Source organism: Zosterops lateralis (assembly GCF_965231275.1).
Source record: "Zosterops lateralis genome assembly, chromosome: 13".
Taxonomy (NCBI): Eukaryota; Metazoa; Chordata; class Aves; order Passeriformes; family Zosteropidae; genus Zosterops; species Zosterops lateralis.
In genome coordinates, this window is record NC_139773.1 from 20,016,217 (window position 1) to 20,036,657 (window position 20,441).

General features: G+C 51.3%; 1 protein-coding gene across 1 annotated transcript in view; it reads left to right on the forward strand.

Moving 5' to 3' along the window:
• The window catches only part of ADAMTS7 (ADAM metallopeptidase with thrombospondin type 1 motif 7), a gene marked incomplete at its 5' end in the record, with an annotated part of 40,051 nt that extends 22,563 nt beyond the window's left edge, over positions 1-17,488 (forward strand). Inside the window, 7 exons of the mRNA XM_083870667.1 lie at positions 1,195-2,634; positions 2,890-3,405; positions 5,145-5,291; positions 6,714-6,887; positions 8,382-8,528; positions 9,086-9,245; positions 15,729-17,488. Coding sequence (XP_083726793.1) covers positions 1,195-2,634; positions 2,890-3,405; positions 5,145-5,291; positions 6,714-6,887; positions 8,382-8,528; positions 9,086-9,245; positions 15,729-15,883 — 2,739 coding nt within the window. The 3' untranslated portion in view covers positions 15,884-17,488. The remainder of the gene's footprint in view (positions 1-1,194; positions 2,635-2,889; positions 3,406-5,144; positions 5,292-6,713; positions 6,888-8,381; positions 8,529-9,085; positions 9,246-15,728) is intronic.
• Between the last annotated feature and the right edge of the window lie 2,953 nt (positions 17,489-20,441).

A 20,441-nucleotide genomic window follows, 5' to 3' on the forward strand; every position in this document is an offset into this window, starting at 1 on the left:
CCTTTGCTGGGAAGTTTCAGCTTGCTGGGAGCTGACCAGGGAGTTTTCCCTGTGGTTTGGGGAAGGAGCAGCTCCTTGCAGCCCTCTCACAGGTGTTGGTGTGTGGAAATGTTTGATTCCAGCCCCTGGAAATGCCTGGTGGTGTTACCAGGGGATCCTGCAATGCCCTGGAGAAATGTTTGATTCCAGCCCCTGGAAATGCCTGGTGGTGTTACCAGGGGATCCTGCAATGCCCTGGGGAAATGTTTAATTCTGTTACCAGGGGATCCTGCAATGCCCTGGGGAAATGTTTAATTCTGTTACCAGGGAATCCTGCAATGCCCTGGGGTGGAAGGGACCTCAAAGCTCATCTGGTTCCACCCTCCTGCCATGGGACACCTTTCCCAAGCCCAGATTGCTCCAAGGCAAAAAATGCAGCAGAAAATGCTGCTGTTCCCCTTTGCAGCTTCTCTTTCTTTAGTGCTGAACCAAGTCAAAGAGCCCATTATGGGGTTGGTGTGTCCCCAGCACAGCCCCTCCCTGACCTTTGCTTTTCCCCTACTCAGACAACACCCATGTTGTTATTCCCTGCTTCAGAGAAGGCTCTTGTAGGAGAAGAGATGCAGTTCATGGCAAGAGGCCACAGGAAAGGCCTTATTAGATCATCTCACCCCTGCCCTTCCCAGAAATTGTTTCTGGCTGGAGTGCAGGTCAGGGATCACCCTGAGCAAAGTCCCCACAGCACCAGCCCTGCTCTGGGATGGTTTCCAATGTCCAGAGGGGGATTGGGGCAGTAAAGCTGTGATTACCAGGGTGAGCTGTACCCCAGCATGGCAGGGACAGGCACAGGAGCTGCCCAGGGGCTCAAGAGGGTGGTGGGAGCTGGCAGAGTGACACAGAGCCAAAGCATTGTGACACAGGGGACAGTGGAGCCCTGATGGAGGGAACACAGTCACCTCTCCCAGGCTTGCCCCACTGACCTGTCCCTCTCTCTTCCCTCCAATGTCCAGAGGGGGATTGGGGCAGTAAAGCTGTGCTCACCAGGGTGAGCTGTACCCCAGCACAGCAGGGACAGGCACAGGAGCTGCCCAGGGGCTCAGGAGGGTGGTGGGAGCTGGCAGAGTGACACAGAGCTAAAGCAATATCCCACAGGGGAACAGAGACACCACTCCCAGCCTTGCCCCACTGACCTGTCCCTCTCTCTTCCCTTCCCAGTGCTCTGTGACCTGTGGCAATGGGACCCAGAGGCGCCCTGTGCTCTGCACCAACAGCACTGGGGCTGCCTGTGACCCTGGGCAGAGCCCCAGCCCCGAGAGGCTCTGCTCCCTGCCACGGTGTCCCCAGGAATGGGACAGCAGCGACTGGGACTGGTCTGGCAGCGGCTCCTCCAGCAGGGAGATATTGAATGAAATCCATTACATCCCCAGCAACCACATTCCTGAATTTAACCCCTCCATCCCAAACGTCCCGGAGTCCAATGATGTCAATGTCATCACCGAGGAGGATTTCTCAGCCAGGAAAGGAAACGTCTTTGTGGATGATTTTTACTACGATTACAACTTTATCAACTTCCATGAGGATTTGTCTTACTACCCCTTCACGGAGAAGGAGAGCAAAGGCCAGGAGCCAAAGGCAGAGGTGGGCACTGGTGGCACAGAGGGGCCCTGGGAGGTGCCCACTGAGGCCCTGCAGACCACCCAGCTGGGAGAGGAGAGCAAGGAGCACCTGGGGACTGAGGAGGAAAACACTTCTGCTCCTGTGCAAGAGCAAGGCACAGAGCCCAGGGATTTACCCACCAATGACCTCCTGAGTGTGCTCCCTGAAGATGTGGGATCTGCCACTCCCAGATACACCACCCCTGGCTTTTTGGGCGAGGAGGAGGATGCAGTGCCTGTGCCCCACTCTGAGAACTCTGTGAGCCACAACTCTGCAAACCCACCCTGGGATGAGCCCCAGGGAGCTGTGCCCACCAGGAGCAGCCTTGGGCAGGGTGGCCCTGCTCCCTGGGGTCCCCCCCTGGCTGCTGCAGTGCCCACGGGCTGGGGCAGGGGTGTGTCCCCTGGGCCAGGAGCGCTGGGCCAGGTGAGCACAGAGGGACAGGGCACAGCCAGGTCTGCAGGGACAGGCCACTCCAGGGAAATGGCTCTGGGTGTCAGCAGGGACATTAATGGGGCAGCCCCACAGCCCAGGGGGCAGCAGGGGTGGGCAGGGGTGGCAGAGGACACGCAGGCAGGTGGGCAATCCCATGGGATGGAGAGGGCAGAGAGTGCTGGCAACCCCCACCCTGCTGTGAGTCCCCCTCCTGCAGGTGCTGATGGGGCTCCCATGGGACAGGGAGGGCACCAGGCAGAGCTGCACCCCCCCACAGCCCCCACCTCAACCCCCTCAGTGGCCACAACAGCCCCCCCAGTGTCCTTGTCCCCTGCCGTGCCTGGAGCACCCACCCAGCTCAGCCCCAGGGGCCTCACCCTGCAGGATGTCCTGCTCCCAGCCCTGCCCACAGCCCCAGCTCAGCGCCCCCCTGCCCACACTGCAGGGTCCCCCCTGGAATGGGGGGCAGAGGGGGAGTCCCAGCACCCGGATCCGGCATCGACCCCTCGTGGGACCCTGCTCAGGGTCACTGCACCATGGACAGCCCTGGAGAGACCATGGACAGTCCCAGAGACACCACTGAGAGAACCCTCACCATGGACACCCCCTGGGACAGCACCAAGGGAGCCCTCACCATGGACATCCCCAGGGACACCACTGAGAGAGCCCTCACCATTGACAGCCCCTGAGAGACCATGGACAGTCCCAGAGACACCACTGAAAGAACCCTCACCATGGACACCCCCAGAAACACCATGGACACAACCCAGGGAGCCCTCACCATTGACACCCCCAGAGACACCACTGACACCCCCAGAGACACCATGGACACCCCCAGGAACTCCACTGGGAGAGCCCTCACCATGGACACCTCCAGAAACACCATGGACACAACCCAGGGACCCCTCACCATTGACATCTCCAGAGACACAACCCAGGGACCTCTCACCATTGACGTCTCCAGAGACACCATGGACATCTCCAGAGACACCATGGACACCCCCAGGGACACCACTGAGAGATCCCTCACCATGGACAGCCCCAGGGACACAACCCAGGGACCCCTCACCGTTGACACCCTCAGGGACACAACTGACATCCCCAGAGACACCTCCAGGGACACCACAGAGGGAGCCCTCACCATGGACACCCCCAGGGACATCTCCCTCCAGTCCCAGGGGACACGAGTTGTCCCAGCCCACCCCATTTCCCCCCCTGCTCTGGGAGAAGAGGCTGGAGGAGGAGGATGAGGAGCAGGAGGAGGCTCTGATTCCACCACTGAGCAGCTCAGCAGGCACTGCCAAGCCCAGCTGGGAGGTCGGGAACTGGAGTGAGGTACGTGGGGAGTCCCATTAAAAGGGTGACATGGCCAGTGTGGCTGTGAGACCTGTCCCTGTCCTGGCTGGCTCTGGGACATTGCTCTTGACAACAGTCAGTGACTAATTAAGACTTAATTAGTGCTAATTAAGCAACAACTGGTAACCAAAAGCTAAAGATGCCCCCAGCCCCAGGGTGCTGCCCCTTTTCCCCTGCGGGATGGGGATGCTGCCATGAGAATCCTCCTGGGAGCAAACACTGAGCAGGGAGAGGAGGGGTTAGACCAACCCATGATGTCTCAGGAAGGCTGACCTGGAACAGGGACTGGACAGAGCTGGAGAATAAAGTAGAGATTTATTGGACGGTTTTTAGGATTCTCCTTGGGCAGGGCAGAGCCTGGGCAGGGCTACACCCAAGGTGGACTAAGAATGATCACAAAATGAACAAAAAATGGTCACAAAACGGACAAATGCTCAGGAGATCTTGTATTTTTATAAGTTTTGCTCCATTTGATATTGGGGTTTAATTCTACACAAGGTTATTAATCATACAGCACACATCCTGCAAAAAGCCAAATTTATAATGTACATTTATAACACTTATATCAACTACTACCACTATGCCTAATTTTCTTTACTAATAGCAGAAATAAAAAACTTATATCCTATATCCTTACAACAAGGTTATTAATCATATAGCATCCACCTTGCCAAAAACCAACTTTATAATATACATTTATAACATGGCAGATGCTGATAGTTGGTGTATCAATAGCAGAGTCTTCTTTACATGTTCACTGGATGTTATCCTGACCAAAGTTTAAGCAGACTTATATCAACTACTACCACTATGCCTGATTTTCTTTACTAATAGCAGAAATAAAAAACCTATATCCTACATCCTTACCATAATGTTATTAACCATACAGGGCACATCTTGCCAAAATAATACACATTTCTAACACTTATATTAACTCCTACCACTATGCCTGATTTTCTTTACTAATAGCAGAAATAAAAAACTTATATCCTACATCTTTACCACAACATTATTAACCATACAGCACACACCTTGCCAAAAACCAACTTTATAATATACATTTATAACAATTCCCCACTCCTTTTATAATTCATTTGGCTTGAGCCATATTCCTTGTTTTCTAGCCTCCATTATTACTATGCTTAATTTTCTTTGCTAATAGCAGAAATGAAAAACTTATATCCTATATCCTTACCACAAGGTTATGAATCATATAGCACACATCTTGCCAAAAACCAACTTTATAATATACATTTATAACATGGCAGATGCTGATAGTCGATGTATCAATAGCAGAGTCTTCTTTACATGTTCACTGGATTTATCCCAACCAAACAGACAGTTTAACCATACTTATATTAACTACTACCACTATGCCTAATTTTCTTTACTAATAGCAGAAATAAAAAGCTTATATTCTATGTCCTTACCACAATGTTATTAACCATACAGTGCACATCTTGCCAAAACCCAACTTCATAATACACATTTCTAACACTTACATCAACTACTACCTCTATGCCTAATTTTCTTTACTAATAGCAGAAATAAAACACTTATATCCTATATCCTTACCGCAACGTTATCAACCACACAGCGCGCATCTCACCAAAAGCCAACTCTATAATACACATTTATAACAAACCTAACCCCCTAACAAGCATTCACTCTACTATTTGCCAAAAGCCAAGTCTGTAACTGGCATTTCCATCACGCAGTGCTCGGCCACGTGCGGCGTGGGCGCGGTGTGGAGGCCGGTGCGCTGCAGCACCGACGGCGGCTGTGCCGCGGCCGACAGACCCGTCCCGGCACGGAGGTGCTCCCTCAGACCCTGCTCAGCCTGGCGTGTGGGCAGCTGGAGCAAGGTAAGGGGACAGGGGGACTCCAAAACCCGCGGGGTGAGGTGGGTATAAGGTCACAGCTGCTCTACGGAAGAGATCTCGCCCTGTTGTCGTTGTTCGCGATGCGTGAGGAGTGAGGCAGGCAGTGGAAGGTCAAGCAAGGAAAAGATTTGTTTGTATTTTTTAATTTTATCTTGGTGAGAAAAATGATGTTCGCTTTTTTGGTAAATTTTGCAAGATAGGTTTAATAAAAAAATTAAGATAATTAGGAGATAGAAAAAGAGCAAAGCACAGCCGGATGACTCGGCATTCAGCCAAGTCCACACTGTGCTATATCAGAGATAATCTTTAAATACTCTTTCTATTGTATCAATCTGTTACATATTCATATTCTTCCATAAACTAGTTTCCATATTTCAGGAATTGTTTTGCCTGGTCCCTCCTTGGGTTTGCCTTTTTAGAGCATTTGTGTTTCTGGGCTGTGTCTTCATTGTCACCTCCAGCTGGGCCTGGGTCCAGACTTTCTTCAGATGGGAGATGCTGATAGTTGGTGTATCAATAGCAGAGTCTTCTTTACATGTTCACTGGATTTATCCTGACCAAACAGAGAATTTAAGCATAATATATCAACTACTACCCCTATGCCTAATTTTCTTTACTAATAGCAGAAATAAAAAACTTATATTCTATATCCTTACCACAACATTATTAATCATATAGCACAAATCTTGTGAAAAGCCAATTTTATAATCTACATTTATAACAGTCAGAGGGCCAGAAGTTGGCCTTACAGGTTGCCACCCCTCTGACCTCATTAGTAAATATCACTATTAATCATGTTTCTCTTTTCAGAGAACGAATATGTAAACACGAGTAAATAAATTTTTAAAATATGCATTGTTTTTATGAAGCTGCGTAAGGACTTTACTACAAAGATTCAAAACCTCAAAAAACAAAAAAAATTCAGAGCAACACCCCATGGCTCATCTAGGTAATGTCATGTATTGTATTCCTGAGCTTGGTTTGAAAAGATTTCCTGTAAATAAGAAAGAAATCCCAAAAGTCTTCCTGGACTCCTCCTTTGGGGTGCAGGTGGAGTTGGAATATTCATCTATTCCTGAGCTTTGGGATGAGAAGATTTCCTGTAGGTAAGAAAAGGTAGTCCAAAGAGTCTTTCTGGATTTCTCCTTAGGGGTGCAGGTGCAGTTTGTCCATCAGGATTGATATCAGACTTTTTAGTGGAAGTAGACAGTCCATCCTGGGTGGATGGGCCATCTCCAGCCAGGCTCTGCCGTTTCTGTTGCAAATGTGGTAATTCCACAATTGCAAAATGGGTCCCGGAATTTTGGAGAGACACCCCTGGTCATCTTTAATAGTCTGAACTTTTAATACAATATTTTTATACACGAATTTATATTCTATATTACACCTGTGTCCCTTCCCCAGTGCTCCAGGGGCTGCGGAGGGGGCACCAAGGTTCGGGACGTTCACTGCGTGGACACCAGAGACCAGCGCCTGCTGAGACCCTTCCACTGCCAGGCAGGGCTGGGGCAGCCCCCAGCACAGCTGCCCTGCCACAGCCAGCCCTGCCTGGCCTGGTACACGTCCTCCTGGAGAGAGGTATGGCTGGGGGTCAGTTCCCCACATAACCCTGCACCTGGTGGGAAGGTTGGGTTGGGATAGAGATGGGGCAGAGATGGAGAATAAAATAGGTGTTTAGTGGAAGGTCTTCAGGATTCACCTTGGGTAGGACAGGGACTGAGAGGACTAAGGCTGGTTTGGAATAGAGATGGGACAGAGCTGGAGAATAAAGTAGGTGTTTAGTGAAAAGTCTTCAGGATTCACCTTGGGTAGGACAGGGGCTGAGTGGACTAAGGCTGGATTGGAATAGAGATGGAGAATAAACTAGATGTTTAGTGGAAGGTCTCCAGGATTCACCTTGGGTAGGACAAGGGGCTGAGTGGGCTAAGGGTAAGGTGGGATTACACCCAAGGTGGACCCAATGGTCATAAAAATGACTGACTGGTCATAAGGTCTTACATTTTTATAAGTTTTGGTCCATTTGGATATTGGGGTTTAATTGTCCAGTTACAGCTTCAAGTTGTGAGGTCCCGTCCTTCTTGTTCCTCCCTTCAGCCCACCCTTGTTTGTGCTGATGGCTGAAAGTTGTCCTTGGTGTGCAGCAGGAAAAGGATTTGTTTTGTGTCCCTGCTCTGTGAAGAGCTGAGTGACATTTAATATGAGGCTCAGAACTGCCCTCCTGGGCAGTGCAGAACCTGAAAAACATAAAGGCTCAAACTTCAGGCATCACCACAGGCAGGGACACCTTCCACTGTCCCAGGTGGCTCCAAGCCCCGTCCAGCTTGGCCTGGGACACTTCCAGGGATGGGGCAGGCACAGCTGCTCTGGGAATTCCAGCTCAGCTCCTCACCACCCTCACAGGGAACAATTCTTTCCTAACCTCCCATTAACCCTGCCCTCCAGCAGTGGAAGCCATTCCCTGTGTCCTGTCCCTCCATCCCTTGTCCCCAGTCCCTCTGCAGCTCTCCTGGAGCCCCTTTAGACACTGGAAGGGCTCTGAGCTCTCCTGGAGCCCCTTTAGGCACTGCAAGGAGCTCTGAGCTCCCCTGGAGCCCATTTAGACACTGGAAGGGGCTCTGAGCTCTCCTGGAGCCCGTTTAGATGCTGCAAGGGGCTCTGAGCTCCCCTGGAGCCCCTTTAGACACTGCAAGGAGCTCTGAGCTCTCCCTGGAGCCCCTTTAGACACTGCAAGGAGCTCTGAGCTCTCCCTGGAGCCCCTTTAGACACTGGAAGGGCTCTGAGCTCTCCCTGGAGCCCATTTAGACACTGGAAGGGGCTCTGAGCTCTCCTGGAGCCGCTTTAGGCACTGGAAGGGGCTCTGAGCTCTCCTGGAGCCCCTTTAGGCACTGCAAGGAGCTCTGAGCTCTCCCTGGAGCCCCTTTAGACACTGGAAGGGCTCTGAGCTCTCCCTGGAGCCCATTTAGGCACTGCCAGGGGCTCTGAGCTCTCCCTGTAGCCTTGTCCCCGCCAGGTGCAGACTCCCAGGTGTGTGTGGGGCACAGCCCTGATGGTGCCCACCTGCTGTGTCCGCAGTGCTCGGAGCCGTGCGGCGGAGGGGAGCAGGTGAGGCTGGTGACCTGCCCCGAGCCCGGGCGCTGCCAGGAGACAGCCAGGCCCAACAGCTCCCGGCCCTGCAACACCCAGCCCTGCACCACCTGGGTGGTGGGTTCCTGGGGACAGGTGAGAGGGGGGATGATGCTCTGCATGGGGGGGACATGGGGGGAATGGGGGTGTCGGTCCTCTGGTCAGGGTGGCACTGAGGGCTGTCCCCAGCCCCATAGGATGGGGATGTCCCCATAGCACAGGGACATGCAGGGGTGGCACTCAGGGCTGTCCCCTGGCCCCATAGGATGGGGACCTGCAGGGGTGGCAATGGGGGCCATCCCCCAGGCTGTCCCCCAGCCCTACAGAGGCTGTCCCCCAGCCCTACAGCATGGGGACACGCAGGGGTGGCACTGGGGGCTGTCCTCCAGGCTGACCCCTGTCTCCATAGCACAGGGACATGCAGGGGTGGCACTAGGGGTTGTCCCCAGTCCCATAGCATGGGGACATGCAGGGGTGGCACTGGGGCTGTCCCCCAGGCTGACCCCTGTCCCATAGCACAGCGGATGGAGGTGGCACTCAGGGCTGTCCCCCAGGCTGTCCCTGTCCCCATAGCACAGTGGATGGGGGTGGCACTGGGGCTGTCCCCCAGGCTGTCCCCCAGGCTGTCCCCAGACTGTCCCCTGTCCCCGCAGTGCTCGGCTCCCTGTGGAGGGGGCATCCAGCGGCGGCAGGTGAAGTGCATGGACACCAGGACGGGGCTGGCCGAGGAGGACAGCAGCCTGTGTGACCACGAGCCCTGGCCCGACAGCACCCAGAAATGCAACCCCCAGGACTGTGAGAGCCCCGAGCCCGGTGAGCAGCCCCAGGCTGGGAAATGGGCTGGGGAGGCTGCGGGGAGGTGGAGCCAGCCCTTGGAACATGGGTCATGTAAGGCTGACCTGGCTAATTGATAATTAAGTGGGAATGTTGGGACTGTCTATAAATGTCTGCAGCATCCGTCCCTCCAGGGGCCAGGCAGGGTTTTGCTGGCAGGGATGTGCTCGTTGGGGTCAGCAGTGTCACCCAGCACTGGGACACCCAGGGGACCCTGTGGGGACCCCATCCAGAGCTTTCAGGAAAAGGAGGGCAGAGGGGAATGGGAGCTCTCAGGAAGCTGTTTAGTGGTGAAATCCCAGAACACAAGAGTTGTGAAACAAGTATGAGAAAATGGAATAAAGGAGCAGCTCTCCAGCATCTCCAGGTGTGTGTGAGCAGGTGCTCCAGGGAACCAGCCCCATTTTAACCTGTCTGTCATTTACCTGCCCCACTCACTTGGCTTCTTCTCCCTCCTCCACTCCCAGAGATCCATCCCAAGCCCCAGGCAGCTCCCTGGGAGGCAGGAATCTGGGCACTGCAAGGGTTAACAGCACTCACAGAGAAGGAATATAACGAGGGATTAGATGTCACTGATATCAGCCTGTCAGTCACTTACCAGCTTTATCTTTCTAATGTGTCCGTGCAAAAGAAAAGCTCTTTGGCTGCCCGGAAATTATTGTTGGACCTCCAGGAGGTTTGCTGGACAAAGGGAGGGCTGAGAGATGGGGCAGCTGTAGCTGTTCCAGACATCCCTGAGGTCCCCTCTGCAGCCTGGGACACCCATTTTTATTTTTATTTTTATTTTTATTTTTATTTTTATTTTTCTAGCTTTTTGTGTTTATCCTGACACCTATCCCAGAGCAGGCAGGAGCTCTGCCTTTGCTGAAATGGGATTTGGGCACTGCCACTCTGACCAAAATCAGGATGTTTTTAGCCATGAATCTGCTCTTTTTGGTGCATTTTCAGGGCTCTCCAGCCTTTAGGAAATGATGAGTCAGCCCTGCCCAAGACACGATGTGCGGCTCAGTTGTTTTGGTCAGGGGAAAATTTCCGTGCCAGGCTTGGTGATGAGAGCTCTGGAGCCAAGGCTGGACCAGAATAACCACTGAGAAGTGTAGGAAGCACACAAATAAATGGCAAAACCCTGGATCAGAAATGACATAAACGCTCTGGCTGCAGCCCAGGGCAGGAAACGCCTTTTGGAAATACAAACGTTTCCAGCCAAAGCATGAAAGGGGAACAAAACTTTCACATGGCAGGAAATCCCAGATGTGTAAATGCACAGGCAGAGGCTCCCAGAAAGACATAAATGTAATTCCAGCCTTTTCCTGTGCTTTAAGGGATCTTTACAAGATGGATTCAGGCTGGACAATCCCATGTTTCTGTGAGGAGCTTTTCTCTCCCCTGTGAGGCACCAGCAGAGCCAGGGCTGGGTCTGTGAGTCCTCACTGGACACAAAAACGCCAATAACCCCAGCAGGGTTTAAATCTCCAAATCCATTCTCAGATGGATTTTGAGCAGAGATGGAACAGATGAAGCACAAACAAACATCTCACAAGCCATCGGCTCCTCAATTAAAACCAGATTAATTAGAACCAGAGTCCTGAGCTGGTGCCAGGTTATAAATTAATTGGAGATTCCACCAAGGTTATTTTTGAATGTGGCTGTTGTCTGACAGCTGTGAGTGTGTCCTTGGATGGCTCCTGGGCACCCCAGTGATGCTCCAGAGGTTGGGAACATTTATTTGGGAATTTTTAGGGTGTCTTGGAGAGGAGCTGAGCCCCAGCTCTGCAGAAAGCTGCAGCAGTTTGTGCAGCAGATCAGACAGATTAAAGCAGAGCAGTGGGAATTGCTGTGAGCTGGAGGAGGAGCAGGGGGTGAGTGGAGCTGGTCACTCATTGGTCACTCAGCTGGTCACTCAGCTGGTCACTCACTGGTCACTCACTGGTCACTCACTGGTCACTCAGGCTGGTCACTCATTGGTCACTCACTGGTCACTCAGGCTGGTCACTCAGCTGGTCACTCAGCTGGTCACTCAGGCTGGTCACTCACTGGTCACTCATTGGTCACTCAGCTGGTCACTCAGGCTGGTCACTCACTGGTCACTCAGCTGGTCACTCACTGGTCACTCATTGGTCACTCATTGGTCACTCACTGGTCACTCACTGGTCACTCAGCTGGTCACTCACTGGTCACTCACTGGTCACTCATTGGTCACTCACTGGTCACTCACTGGTCACTCATTGGTCACTCAGCTGGTCACTCAGGCTGGTCACTCAGCTGGTCACTCAGTTGGTCACTCAGCTGGTCACTCACTGGTCACTCATTGGTCACTCAGCTGGTCACTCAGTTGGTCACTCACTGGTCACTCATTGGTCACTCAGCTGGTCACTCATTGGTCACTCAGGCTGGTGGTGACACATCCCTGCCGAGGACAGCGCAGGGCAGCCCCAGGTGTCCATCATGTTCATCCCATGGAATAAATCCCTCCCCTCATTCCCATTCCTCCAGACCCCACACCAGGGAGGTCTGAGCCCCCCAAACCTGCCCCAGGCAGGTGATGGGGCCAGTCCTTGGCTCCCACAGCAAACACAGCTGTTCCACAGGTGTCTGGGCTGGGAATTCCAGAGGGATGAGGTAAAGATTTCTCTGGCTCAGGGACAAGGGTGAATGGAGTGGTGCAGCTCTCCTGGGACACAGGATGGGGATGGAGCAGCACAGGGGTCTGTGGGGTCTGTGGGGACAAGGAATGGAGGCTCTGGGTCAGTCCCAGACACCCCTCACTGCTCCTCTTTGTTGGCTCATTATCCAGGGCTGGTTGTGTTTTGAGCTGCCACAGGATTAATTGGCAATTAAACCTGCTGCTCCTGCTGGCTCTGAGCGAGGAAATTAAATTGTTCATGGTCCTGCAAGGCACAGAGTTCGCCCACAAGGGATCCATGTGGGAAATAATTGCAGCAAATCCCAATTTTCTCCGTCATTTGAGCGTGTAGGGCCTTATTCAAGTGAGTGAGGCCGCTGAGTGAGGCATGGAGAGCAATTAATTAACTGCTAATTAACAGCAGGAGTCAGTGGGAAAGGGATGCTCTGGAAAGGACTCCCTGATTTGATAAAATGTAAGAAAAAGATGTTGCCTGCAGCGGGGCTGACACACCTGAAAATGTGGGGTTTGAGGGTTTTTCCCAGTTTTTCCAGCCTTGGCTGTGTCAGTGCCAGGCTGGGGGTGCATCCCATGGATTCCACAAATCCCATGGATCCCACAAATCCCACACATCCCACAAAATCCCACCCATCCCATCAGCCTGACCAGGGACCCCAGGGAGACACCTCAGCCCCCAGAGCAGGGCCCTGGGATAATTGACTCATTAAATTCATCCCCAGGGCCAGGGGTCAGCAGCCTAATTCCCTGGATTTGCCAGCTCAGCTCCCAGCTCAACCTTTTCCATTTATTTTTACAAAACGTGTTCCAGGAAGTTTGTTTTTCCCAGGAATAAAAGTAAAAGCTCAGGTCTGGCTGGCAGAAGCTTAAATGAAATTTAAAGCGACTTCCACAGCGACCTAAACAAACAGCTCCAAAAAAAAAAAAAAAAAAAAAAAAAAAAAAAAAAAAAAAAAGTGGGGGTTTTCAGTCTCTAATGTGCTGACTTAGCCTGGATTTTTAAAGCCCTGCTCTAAGCTATTTCTTTAGCCTTTAAAATTTGGCATGGATTTATGGAACGTGTTTCCAAATGAAGTGCAAGGATTACATTAAAAAAAAAAAATGTTAATAGAAAGAAATAGCAGTGAAAGGATTAAATGAGAATTGGGTGGGTTCTGTGGGTCTCTCTCTGAAGAGCTGATAAATTGAGTGCTGGTTACAGCTCCCCCTTGCCCAAGAGCAAATTCCGGGGAGGAATCAGAAGCTCAGCCAAGATTTCAGACCTGAGCCTGACCCTGCACAGATCCACCCTGAGAGTGCAGCAGGAGCTGGGAAATGATGGGAACTCAAGCCCTGCACGGCTCCCATTGGCTTCCCCGGGCTCAGGGAGCTTTGGGAAATGCCTCTCAGGGATTTTGGGGGTGGGATTGTGGGGGTGTCCTGTGCAGGGGATGGATGAGCCCTGTGGGTCCCTTCCAGTTGGGATATTTTATGATCTGTGAGCTCATTTGGAGCCCTGGAATCCTGCTGGGGTCTCCTGCAAGGCCAGCAGAGCCTCCAGCCAGGGGTGGTGGCTCCTCTCCCCCATCCCCAGGCCATCCCTGCTGCTCTCCTCACTCACCCCATCCCTTGTGGCTTCAGAGGGCACTAACCCCTGGCAGGGTGGGCTCACTGCTGCCTGGGCAGGGTGCAGGGACAGGAATTTCCTGTGCTCACCCCCTGGAAAGGGATGAGGAAAGAGCTGGAGCATCACTCCAAGCCTGGAGAGCAGCTCCCAGTGTGAGCCTTCTCAGCTCTGTCCAAGGAAGGCAGGAGGCAGCTTGGTTGTGATCCATAAATAACTTTCTAGGAAGCTGTGAGTGCTCAAAAAAAAAAAAAAACTCCCAGCAGCAGTGCCCAGGACGTTCCCAGCCATCCATGGCAATCCAGGCTCATTCCCACTGTCTGGGAACACCCCTGAGGTGTTCCAGGACCCTGCTGAGCCATCCCTGTCCTGCAGGAAATGGGAATAGCTGTGTTCCTGGGCTCCAGAATCCCTGGGGGCTCAGGGATGCTCCCAGGGAAGAGCAGAGCCCCAACCAGCACTTCCCTTTTCCCAGGGGCTCTGGTGCTCTCACGGCAGCTCTGGGATGTGCTGCACTCCTGGCCCAGCCCTGGTTTCTCCTCTGCTCTCTCTGCCCACCCAGCAGGGAAAAAACACAGTGTCCCCAGCCTGGGATCCCCTGGATCCTGCAATGGCAGCACTGTGGGACCCAGCAGGGCAGTGATAAATCACTTTTTGGGGGTACAGGGATGCTCTGGCCAGGCACAAAGAACTGCAGCTGGGGAGGCAGGGAGGAAATACCTCAGCTGAAACAGAAAATAAATTTTGGAGCAGTGTGGTGACCTCCTCACTGCTGGGTTGGGGGAGGGGGCTGTGGCTGAAATCCCAAACCAGGGGGAGAAGTTTGTGCTCTGCATCTGCCTCATCCTTTTTTGCTCATCCTGTGGGAATGGGGACAGCAGCCTTTGTTCCCAGAGAGGACAGGGCCAGTGGTCAGCCAGAGCTGCCCTGCCTCACTCACAGTATTTCCCATGCAGAAAAGTGTCCTGAGAAAGAGAAAAACCCATTTTCCTGCCCCATTTCTGTCCCTGGTGCTGGTGGAGGGTGCCCAGGGAGGGGAGTGATGGGGGGCTTGGCCCCAGAGTGCATCAACTCTGCCCTTTTCCAGAGAAAAGATGACATTTGTTTTGATTCAGGAGGTAAAATGGGAATCACAGGTTTTAATCTTAGGCTGGTTTTTGAGTTGATGTGATTTAAGCAAGTCTTACAGCACTGGGTGAGGAGTGCAGGCTCAGGGAGTCCTACCTCGCTCTAAGATAAATTAGAGAAGGAGGAAATCAAAAATTCAAACAAACCAAGTGTGTGTTCCTATAAACCATCTGTGTTTGGTGGTGGGTCTGTGCTGCTGGGCCGAGCCCAGGTGGGGCCTGGAACTCCACTGGAGCCGTTCCCAAAACAAAGCCCATCCTCAGAGCTGTTTGGAGGGCTGCAGGACACCTGCAGGAAACAGCCCAGATGATGCAGGCTCTCAAAATAACCCAAATAATTCAAAGAAAAATGACTTGTGGCCTTAGAAAAAGGACTTGTGGCCTTGGCACTGCTCTGCTGGCACCAGGAGTGGCTGGGGACAGACAGGAGGTGTCAGCACAGGGGGGTTTGTCCCCTGCTCCCCTCTCTGTCCCCTGGGACTGTCACTGCCCTGGGGGGATGTTTGGGCAGCAGCACAGGGGGGTTTGTCCCCTGCTCCCCTCTCTGTCCCCTGGGAGTGTCACTGCCCTGGGGGGATGCTTTGAGCTGCAGCACAGGGGGGTTTGAGGGGTGGGACAGGAGGGCTCTGCCCTGGGGGGGCTCTGGCTGAGTCTCTCCAGCTGGTGCCTGTTGCAATTATGGACATGAAATAACCACACTCACCTGTCAGGCAGGAGCAGGGAAAAGAAGTCAGTTTGTTATGATTTAGGGTTTATACAGGATTTGGGGTTTGGTCGATAAGAGGAACAAACACCCCTCTGACCCCAGTGGTCAATCCAAAAGTCCATCATTGAGAGGAATGAAAACAATATACATTGTTTTGAGAGACTCCAAAGGAAAATATGTAAACAGTCATCAGAAGGCTCAGCATTATGGCAATAAGTGCCAGAACCCTGGGATGGTTTGTGCTGGGAGGGACTTTAACCATCACCTTGTTCCACGCGCAGGGGAATTTTCACATTGAGCACCTGGTGACACTGACCCCCTTTTGTCCCCTGCTGTCCCCTTTTGTCCCCTGCTGTCCCCTCGTGTCCCCTGCTGTCCCCTCCAGGTGTCCCCTGTGACCGTGACCGCCTGAGCTTCGCCTTCTGCCGGACCCTGCGGCTGCTGGGCCGGTGTCCCCTGCCCACGGTGAGCGCCCAGTGCTGCCGGAGCTGCGGCCACCCCGGGGTCCCCCGCGGCCACCAGCGCCTGTCCCGGAGGTGACAGCCCTGTCCCCAAGTGCCACGGGGGCTCCTGGACTCTCCAATTGGTGTTATTCTCTCACGGTGCTCAAACCATCCGGTGACATCCCGGGACCTGCCCTGGGAGGCAAAGGGGGAGCTGAAATCAGCAATAATTCCATGAGGAGCTCTCAGAAATGCTTATGGTGCTATGGTTTTGACCTTTGCAGCCTCTCACAGGTGTTGGCTGGCCAGCACAGACCTTGACTTTTTATTATTATTTTTATATCTCTGATGTGAGCATCCAGCATTCCACCGGCTCTGCCGACCCCTTTGGGGTAGGGACTTTTATTATTTTTATTTTATTTTATTTTATTTTCCTATAGGGGACTTGAAGCTGGCAACCCATCCCTGTAATTTCCATTAAAATGTTTACGCACTGAAGCTGAACAGGTTTAATTTAAGAAGTGGAGACAAGGGGAGCAGAGAAATAAAGTTTCAGCTTCAGTTTGGGGCTCCATCCCCATGTCCCCATTGCTGTGCGGCAAGAGGGATCAGGGTTTGGAGTCCCCCAGCTCATCCCTTGTGGCCTTTGGGCAGGAGAGGGACCTGCCCTGGCAGTGGGTGGCACATCCCCTCCCCTCCCATGGGCAGCTCAGTCCCTGATCTCTCTGTGTGTAGCAGTGTAATGCTTGGTTAAGGTGTTTTTCTGTGGCCTTACAGGCTGAACCTTATTTTTTTTTTTTTCCTGCTGATCTAGATTGTCCTCTGTTAAGGTTAGCTGATTTTTAACTAGAATATCCAATTTACTCTGAGGCACAGCCCCTGCTGCCTGTTCCTGGAGCAGAGAGGGAACAAATAAATCCCTTCCTATCCTAGGGAAGCTTTGCTGGAAATGTCTCTGGGGGAGGGCAGGAGCATTTAGGTAGGAATTCCTTTCCCAGGCTGTGGGGAATGCCCAAAAACTTGCAGGGCAATCCTCCCTGCAGTGGGCAGAGTGAGGCTGGAGCCCACCCCGGGCTGCAGAGCCCCAGGTGCCCCCAGGGAGCCACAGCCAGTCCAGGGGGGGAATTCCTGAGTGTGATTTGTATGTAAAACACAAGCCATGACTTCAGCGTTGGTTCTTTATTCCATTCCAAGGCGATGGAAAGTTTTTATGGTCCAAGAACCCGTGTCCAGTCCTGGTTTCCTTGTCCCCATCTGTCCCCCAGCCTGTCACCCCCCCAGGGCTGCAGAGGGACAACCCTTTGTGTTGTGGCCACAGCTCAGAGTGTGTTAAATTGAATAGTCACCAAAGGAAACAGGTGGGGTTCACATTTTCCCTTCCCCAGGGGAATCCTCAAGGTTTTCAGTGCGCTGGGGATGGTTCAGGCACTGGCAGCAGGAAGGAACCATCAGTTTACACACAAAAATCATTCCCAGCTGCTGTTTGCAATGGGGGTTTGTTGATTAAAACATCAGCCGGGTTCACAGGGTAAATCAGTCCTGAAAATCAATTTATTTGGGGCACAGGGCCTGCTGAGCCCCTCCTGCAGTGCCTCTCCACCTGTAGGGTCAATCTGTGCCTGGCTGGGGGCACAGGACAATCCTTCCTGTGGGACACCAGGCCATGCTCAGCCAGGCCTCCCCCCAGCACAGAAACTGCATTATCAGTGACAATAAAACACATCTGGCTTAAATATCTGCAGTATTTTCTTTCAGTGAGACACCTCCAGTGAGAGTCTCTGGGAAGAGGCTCCTCACAAGGGCCTGGCGTGGCAGGAGAAGGGGGAATGGCTCCCCATGGATAGAGAAATGCCTTTTTTCCTCCTTCTAAAGATGCTTTTATTGTCCCAGCACAAGCAGGATGTTGTTCAGACAGAGCTGCTGCAGTGGGGCGAGAGGAGGAAAGGGCTCGTGGATCAAAAGATGTTTGAAATGGGATCATGGGATAGTTTGGGTGGGAAGGGACCTTAAAGCCCATCCAGTTTCTCCCCATGGCAGGGGCTGGGATTGGGCTTTAAGGTCCCTTCCCACCCAAACCATTCCATGATTCCACAATCTCCTGGAAGACTCTGGGAGAGTCCTGTGGCTTCAGATCCCAAGCCAGACCTTTGTCCCTGCCTCGGTCACCTCCAGACATTTCCAGGCTGGAGACAGGAAGGAAGAGGAGCTCGTTGAGTGAGTGGGAAGGAGCAGCAGCAGCAGCTGGAGGAGCCTGTTTGTGTCTCAGATCCTGGGGAAGGCTCCAGGAGCTCCCCAGCCCTGGGAGGCACCTGTGGATCACAGTCCTCACCTCCCCAGGGGCTCTGTCCGGGCTCAGATGGGGGGTTTGGGTTCCCAAAGAGCCCCAGGGCTCATCAGTCCTTCATCATCATCATCTTCATCATCATCATCATGATGCACCAGGGAGGGGTCAAGCTGGGGCAGCAAACTCAGCTGAATTCCCCCAGCTCAGCTCCCTCCTGCCCTTTCCAGAGAATAATAAAAATGGATTTATTTCCTCTTGCTCCTAAAACATCCCTGGGCTGCACAGAAAGGGTTTACAGGGACGGCCAGGACAGCCAGGGGAGGATTGGAAAAATGTCTCTGGTTTATCTTTTTGTTTGGATTTTAATTGGGCAGCTGATCCCAGCAATTCTCCTGTAGGGATCAACCTTCACCCCCCAACCCTGAGGTGCTGCAGCCACTGATCCCATTGCAGAGGGATGAAATAGCTGGGAAAGTTTTATTTATTTCTGTGCTTTTATTTCCTGCTGGGAAATAAAAGGGAATTATTATTTATAATAATTATAATAATAATAATATTCTAATAAATATTATAATATAATATATAATTATATTAGATATTATTATAATAATATTTATCTATTATATAGATAATAATATAATACATATCATATATAATATATTATATATATTTTATATAATATATATAATAATATATTATATATATTATTATATCATATGTTATTGTTATATAATTATATATTATATATAATATATATTTATACATTTTATATATTTTATACCTATTATTATATAATATATATAACTATTATATATTTTATATATATTATATAATAATGTATATTATTATATAATATATTATATTATACTATTTATTATAACAATTACTATTATAATAAATATAGTAATGATAAATATAATTATATAATATGTAATTGTATTATTATATTATTATATTATTATATTATTATAATAATAGATGTAATAATAATAATAATAATTATTATTATTATTATTATTTTTTTTTTTTTTTTTTTTTATTTCCCGCTGGGAAGGAGGGAGGAAAAGGAGCTGCCCCTCTCCCCAGCTGGTACCAAGGTGTGTTTGCTCACCCAGGGCACCCACTGGGAAATTGGGAAATTCAATAAAGCTGTTCCACATCATTGCCACAAACCAGAGCCCCCTGAGCCTCCGAGGGATGGCTGGAAACATTGGGAAATATCTACTAAAATTAGCTCTGTCTCTACATCTCTACACTCTTCCCGGGACAGTCCCGGAGGCCCCTCCCGGCCCAGCCCTGCCGTGGGTCGCTGCTGCCCTCTGCAGTTGGCCCTGTGTGCTGGAAATTCAAAGGATTCACTGAAAAAAAGGAATAAATTTGGTACTTTTTCATCCAAGAAACGCTGGGAAGTGCAGCAGCTCCTGGGAGTCACTTCCAGTGCTCCTCAATGATCCACTGCCCCCAAATTTGGAATATTCTGGTTTCAGTGCCCCTCAATGATCCACTGCCCCCAAAATTTGGAATATTCTGGTTTCAGTGCCCTGCAATGATCCACTGCCCAGGGATTGGGAATATTCCTGGTTTCAGAGCCCTGCAATGATCCACTGCCCCAGGGACTGGGAATATTCTGGTTTCAGGAGTTCTCAATCATCCACTGCTCCCAAAATTGGGAATATTCCTGGTTTCAGTGCCCTGCAATGATCCACTGCCCCAGGGGTTGGGAATATTCCTGGTTTCAGTGCCCTGCAATGATCCACTGCCCCAGGGATTGGGAATATTCCTGGTTTCAGGAGCTCTCAATCCTCCACTGCCCCAGGATTGGGAATATTCCTGGTTTCAGAGCCCTGGGTTTGGGATCTGGGCCATTTTCCTGAATTGTTGCTTGGAGAATTTTTTACCTGCATGCCCCAGCACAAAGCCCTCAGGGCTCAGGACCCCAGGGCACTGCAGGAACAAGGAGAATCACCAGAACACCCCATTCCCTGCCCTCCAGGCTGAGAATTCAGTTCTGTGCAGGCACAGAGAGCCCCCAGGAGCCCATCCCAGGAGAGGAGCTGATTATCTGCTGGCCCCAGGATCCACAAGAAGCTCCTTGGCTGCCAGCGATATCTGAAAAGAAAATACCAACCCCACTTCTGGAGGAGAAAACAACAACAAAAAAGGCAAATTCCAGGAAAGAAGACAACAGAAAAAGGCAGCTCAAGCTCCCTGGAGGGTTTGCTCCATCCCTGCAGGAATTACCTGCCTGAGCTCCTTCCCAGCACTGGGGTGGGACTGAGGATGTGTCCCCTGTGCTGGAAAATGAGGAATGTTTGTCCATGGGGGTACAAAGGAGTTTGAAATTTAACAGAAATTTCATTGAAGCTGAGTA